The sequence below is a fragment of the Lithobates pipiens genome, unplaced genomic scaffold, assembly GCF_037356315.1.
Source record: "Lithobates pipiens isolate NorthernLeopardFrog02 unplaced genomic scaffold, aLitPip1_a1.2 Scaffold_37, whole genome shotgun sequence".
Taxonomy (NCBI): domain Eukaryota; kingdom Metazoa; phylum Chordata; class Amphibia; order Anura; family Ranidae; genus Lithobates; species Lithobates pipiens.
The window spans coordinates 13559001-13565000 of NW_027507825.1; the positions used below are offsets into that span (position 1 = coordinate 13559001).

A 6000-nucleotide genomic window follows, 5' to 3' on the forward strand; every position below is an offset into this window, starting at 1 on the left:
TGAAACGTTCTATTTCTAATGTCCATCAGATTTTTTCCACATACAAGGTCCGATGAAACCCACACCGGATCGAATTGTCTGACGGATTGGTTCTGTCTGAACTTTGCTGTCAAAGTCCAGTCGTCTGTACACGGCATAACTCTCCTCTCCTGAAATACTCTGTTCTGCTGGAGGACTCTGCTCTTTCCTCTATCTAATGCCATGTACACACAGCCGGACTTTTCAACAGCAAAGGTCCGACGGAATGAATCCGTTGGACAATTCGATCGTGTGTGGGCTTCATCAGACCTTTGCTGTCGAAAAATCAGACGGACTTTAGATTTAGAACATGTTTCAAATCTTTCCGACGGACTCGAGTCTGGTCAAAAAATCAGTTCGTGTGTATGCTAGTCCGACGGACCAAAACCATCGCTAGAGCAGCTATTGGCTACTGGCTATGAACTTCCCTATTCTAATCCGGTCGTACGTCATCGCGGTCGAATCCGTCGGACTTTGGTGTGATTGTGTGTGGCCAAGTCCGTCGGAAGTCCGTCGGACCTAGTCTGCCGGAAAGTCCAGTCGTATGTACACGGTATAAAGGCCCATACAAACTATCAGATATTCTGCCGATTTTTGTCTTAGGATTTACCAAAACCATGTAGTAGAAGGGCCGGCCTGGTTGCATACAAAGTGAAACTCCTAAGGTTTGCCTCATATTATATGGTTTTGGTAAATCTGAAGGAAAAAATAAGCAGAAAATCTGATAGTGTGTATGGGGCTTAACTCTCTCCTCCTGAAATACTCTGCTCTGCTGGAGGACTCTGCTCCTTCCTCCATAACTCTCCTCTCCTGAAATATTCCGCTCTGCTGGAGGACTCTGCTCCTTCCTCCATAACTCTCCTCTCCTGAAATACTCCGCTCTGCTGGAGGACTCTGCTCCTTCCTCCATAACTCTCCTCTCCTGAAATATTCCGCTCTGCTGGAGGACTCTGCTCCTTCCTCCATAACTCTCCTCTCCTGAAATACTCTGCTCTACTGGAGGACTCTGCTCCTTCCTCCATAACTCTCCTCTCCTGAAATATTCCGCTCTGCTGGAGGACTCTGCTCCTTCCTCCATAACTCTCCTCTCCTGAAATACTCTGCTCTACTGGAGGACTCTGCTCCTTCCTCCATAACTCTCCTCTCCTGAAATACTCTGCTCTGATGGAGAACTCTGCTCCTTCCTCCATAACTCTCCTCTCCTGAAATACTCCGCTCTGATGGAGAACTCTGCTCCTTCCTCCATAACTCTCCTCTCCTGAAATACTCCGCTCTGATGGAGAACTCTGCTCCTTCCTCCATAACTCTCCTCTCCTGAAATACTCTGCTCTGATGGAGGACTCTGCTCCTTCCTCCATAACTCTCCTCTCCTGAAATACTCTGCTCTGATGGAGGACTCTGCTCCTTCCTCCATAACTCTCCTCTCCTGAAATACTCTGCTCTGCTGGAGAACTCTGCTCCTTCCTCCATAACTCTCCTCTCCTGAAATACTCTGCTCTGATGGAGAACTCTGCTCCTTCCTCCATAACTCTCCTCTCCTGAAATACTCTGCTCTGCTGGAGAACTCTGCTCCTTCCTCCATAACTCTCCTCTCCTGAAATACTCTGCTCTGATGGAGAACTCCGCTCCTTCCTCCATAACTCTCCTCTCCTGAAATACTCTGCTCTGATGGAGAACTCTGCTCCTTCTTCTAACTTTCTTTATATGAAAAGTCAGAAGAACACACTGATGCATTTTGGGATTCGGAAGGGTCCCTTCATCTGGATTTTTCTGGTAAGATGATTTTGGGATTGAACGGGGTAGAAGTGATAAACATTAGGGGCCATTCACAGTGTTGCAGTGCATTAAAAGATGCTGGTTGAATCATTCCAACCTTTATTGTGTTGAGGTAGTCCATTCCATTACCATGTAAGTTTTATTTTTTGACAGCGCACCATGCATTGTTCTTTTAGCAAGATGCAATGGGGTGCCATTGGTGGCACACCATTGCACCAAAATAGGTGAGGTGCATTGAAGTGTGTAACTGGCAGGGTTTTTTTTCAGCGGGAAGTTGCGGCACCTCCAGCACTGAATAGGGTGTGCTGGAGGGTCTATTGATCCTGGCTGCTGGGAGATCTATTGTTGTTGGGGGGGGGGGGGATCACTTATTGCTGGGAGAGATCTATTGTCACTGGGGGAGGGTCTTATGTTGCTGAGGGGGTCACTTGTTGCTGGGAGAGATCTGTTGTTGCCAGCTGCTGAGAGAGATACTGTATTATTACATTGGGGGTCTATTGTTGCGGGGGGGGGGGTGTTATTGTTGGAGTAGTATTTTGTTGCTGAGGGTCTATTGTTGCTTCAGAGATCTATCTTTACGGGGGGGATCTTATGTTGCTGGGAGGGATCTACTGTCGAGGGAGGGGTCTATTGTTGCTGGCTACCGGGATATCTACTGTATTATTACATTGAGGTCTATTGTTGCTGGGGGGTGGGAGGGTTATTGTTGTCGGGGTAGTATTTTGTTGCTGATGGTCTATTTTTGCTGGAGGGAATCTGTTGTTGCAGGGGGATCTATTGTTGCTAGAGGGAATCTGTTGTCGCTGGGGAATATATTATTGCTAGAGGGAATCTGTTGTCGCTGGGGAATATATTATTGCTAGAGGGAATCTGTTGTCGCTGGGGAATATATTATTGCTAGAGGGAATCTGTTGTCGCTGGGAATCTATTATTGCTGAAGGGAATCCGTTGTTGCTGGGGGGATCTATTATTGCTTGGGGGATCTATTATTGCTGGAGGGAATCCGTTGTCGCTGGGGGATTTATTGTTGCTGAAGGGAATCCGTTGTTGCTGGGGGGATCTATTATTGCTTGGGGGATCTATTATTGCTGGAGGGAATCTGTTGTTGCTGGGGGGGGGGGGATCTACTGTCGAGGGAGGGGTCTATTGTTGCTGGCTACTGCAATATCTACTGTATTATTACATTGGAGGTCTATTGTTGCTGGGAGGGTATTGTTGCCGGGTAGTATTTTGTTGCCGTTGGTCTATTGTTGTTGGAGGGAATATTTTATTGCTGGGGGTTCTGTTGTTTCTGGAGGGAATCTGTTGTTGCTGGGAGGGATCTACTGTTGAGGGAGGGGTCTATTGTTGCTGGCTACTGGGATATCTACTGTATTATTACATTGGAGGTCTTTTGTTTCTGGGGGGTGGGAGGGTTATTGTTATCAGGGTGGTATTTTGTTGCCGATGGTCTATTGTGGCTGGAGGGGGGTCTATTGTTTCTGGAGGGAATCTGTTGTTGCGGGGGGGGGGGGGGGTCTTCTGTTCCTGACTGCAGATGATTGTGCTCAGAGGTGGGTAGGGGGCAAAGACGAGGGGTAAATTGGGGAGTACCTGCACCTATTCTCCCGCTTACTGGAACAGAATAGTGTAAATGGGACCTCAAATCTCAATATTTAGAACAGAAGTACAATCCGCTGCTTTCATACTGGAGAACACCTACAACCCTAAAGTCCCGTTGAAGGTTGTCCTTTAATTACGACCTCTGAAATGCGTCGGCTTATCCTTTTACGATAAAATAAAATCTTCATTGTCTCTCAGTATCCTGTTTTTTCTGTACTTCCCCATATTTTCTCAGATATCTGTCACCGTTTCAGCCGGGAGGTGGATTTGTACTGGGAGGAGGAATTTATACTTGGTGGGGTAAGCGTGCAGATTAGTGCTCGGCACTGCCCAACCCTAAACACTTATAATATTAGGTAGACAGAACGTACTGTCCTCCCGCTGCGTGTCGTCCTCCTCGTTCTCCGTCTCATTGCTCTCCTGCTTTAGGTCTTCCTTGTCATGGTCTCCAATCTCCTCATCCTCAGGATCCTTCTTGGACACGGCCTCCTTCTCCTCGGATGCTCCATCGCTGACGTCTTCCTGATTGTCCTTGGGAAGCTCCATGTCGTTGATCTCATCGGTGATATGATTGTCGATCTCCTCCTCATCCTCCGGGGTCTCCTCTCTCTTGCTGATCTCGTTACTCTCCAGCTCCTCGCCGCTGTCACCTTCCTGAGAGCGCTCCGAGCTCGCCTTCCTCTCTTCCTCTGGCTGCCTCTTGGCCGCCTCGCTTTCTGAGAATTTACCGTGAAGAGGGAACTCGTCTGATTTTTCTGCACAGAGAAAGAAAAAGAATTTGTTTACAGGTCAGAAATCTGGGGCGCTCTCTCGGGGAGACGGCTTTCTGACGCTGCATTCTAATGACTTCCTCTGCCGTGCCTCAAGATCTGACCTCATTCCTGCAGGCGGGGAAGATCTGTCAGCATTCGCTGCTTTATTGGAAGAACGAGATGAATGTGAATGGAGGAAACCCATCTCATAGAGCAAGAAAAATAATATAGGCTGCTTATTCCATCTTCTGTATGTGGATATTGTATGTTCTGCTATATTTCAATGTACCCCTACATAATTGTCACCATCCCCAGCACCTCCTAACCCTTCCACCATCCCCAGCACCCCCTTCTCATCATCCACTGCACCCCCTTCTCATCATCCACTGCACCCCCTTCTCATCATCCACTGCACCCCCTTCTTCTCTCAACATCCCATGCACTCCTTTCCCCATCTCACCATCCCCTGCACTCCATTCCACTTCCAACCATCCACTACACCCTGTTCCTCTTATCACCATCTCCTGCACCCACTTCTTCTCTCAGCGTCCCAAGCACTCCTTTCCCCTTCTCGCCATCCACTGCACCTCTTTCCTCTCTCACCATCCCCTGCACCCCCCTTCTCCTCTCAACATCCCATGCACTCCTCTCCCCTTCTCGTCCGCCACTTCACCCCCTTCTCACCATCCACTGCACCTCTTTCCCCTCTCACCATCCACTGCACCCCCTTCTCCTCTCAACATCCTATGCACTCCTTTCCCCTTTTCACCATTCACTGCAACCCCCCCCCCTTCTCACCATCCCCTGCGCCCCCTTCCCTTCTCACCATCCCCTGCGCCCCCTTCCCTTCTCACCATCCCCTGCGCCCCCTTCCCTTCTCACCATCCCCTGCGCCCCCTTCCCTTCTCACCATCCCCTGCGCCCCCTTCCCTTCTCACCATCCCCTGAGCCCCCTTCCCTTCTCACCATCCCCTGCGCCCCCTTCCCTTCTCACCATCCCCTGCGCCCCCTTCCCTTCTCACCATCCCCTGCGCCCCCTTCCCTTCTCACCATCCCCTGCGCCCCCTTCCCTTCTCACCATCCCCTGCGCCCCCTTCCCTTCTCACCATCCCCTGCGCCCCCTTCCCTTCTCACCATCCCCTGCGCCCCCTTCCCTTCTCACCATCCCCTGCGCCCCCTTCCCTTCTCACCATCTCCTGCACCTCCTTCCCTTCTCACCGTCCTCTGCACTCTCTTCTCACCATCCACTACACCACCTTCTCCTCTCACCATCCCCTGAACCCCCTTCCCACCATCCCCTGAACCCCCCTTCCCTTCTCACCATCCCCTGCACCCCCTTCCCTTCTCACCATCCCCTGAACCCCCCTTCCCACCATCCCCTGAACCCCCCTTCCCTTCTCACCATCCCCTGCACCCCCTTCCCTTCTCACCATCCCCTGCACCCCCTTCCCTTCTCACCATCCCCTGCACCCCCTTCCCTTCTCACCGTCCTCTGCACTCTCTTCTCACCATCCACTACACCACCTTCTCCTCTCACCATCCCCTGCGCCCCCTTCCCTTCTCACCATCCCCTGCACCCCCTTCCCACCATCCCCTGCACCCCCTTCCCTTCTCACCATCCCCTGCACCCCCTTCCCACCATCCCCTGCACCCCCTTATCATCCACTGCACCCCCTTCTTCTCTCAACATCCCATGCACTCCTTTCCCCATCTCACCATCCCCTGCACTCCATTCCACTTCCAACCATCCACTACACCCTGTTCCTCTTATCACCATCTCCTGCACCCACTTCTTCTCTCAGCGTCCCAAGCACTCCTTTCCCCTTCTCGCCATCCACTGCACCCCCTTCTC

The 6000-nt window shown here is 51.0% G+C and overlaps 1 protein-coding gene across 3 annotated transcripts in view; it reads right to left on the bottom strand.

Moving 5' to 3' along the window:
• The window catches only part of CHGA (chromogranin A), a 57068-nt gene that overhangs the window by 7503 nt on the left and 43565 nt on the right, over window positions 1-6000 (bottom strand). For all 3 annotated transcript variants that reach the window (XM_077466734.1, XM_077466735.1, XM_077466733.1), the window contains one exon: window positions 3768-4151. In XM_077466734.1, the coding sequence (XP_077322860.1) occupies window positions 3768-4151 (384 nt within the window). The remainder of the gene's footprint in view (window positions 1-3767; window positions 4152-6000) is intronic.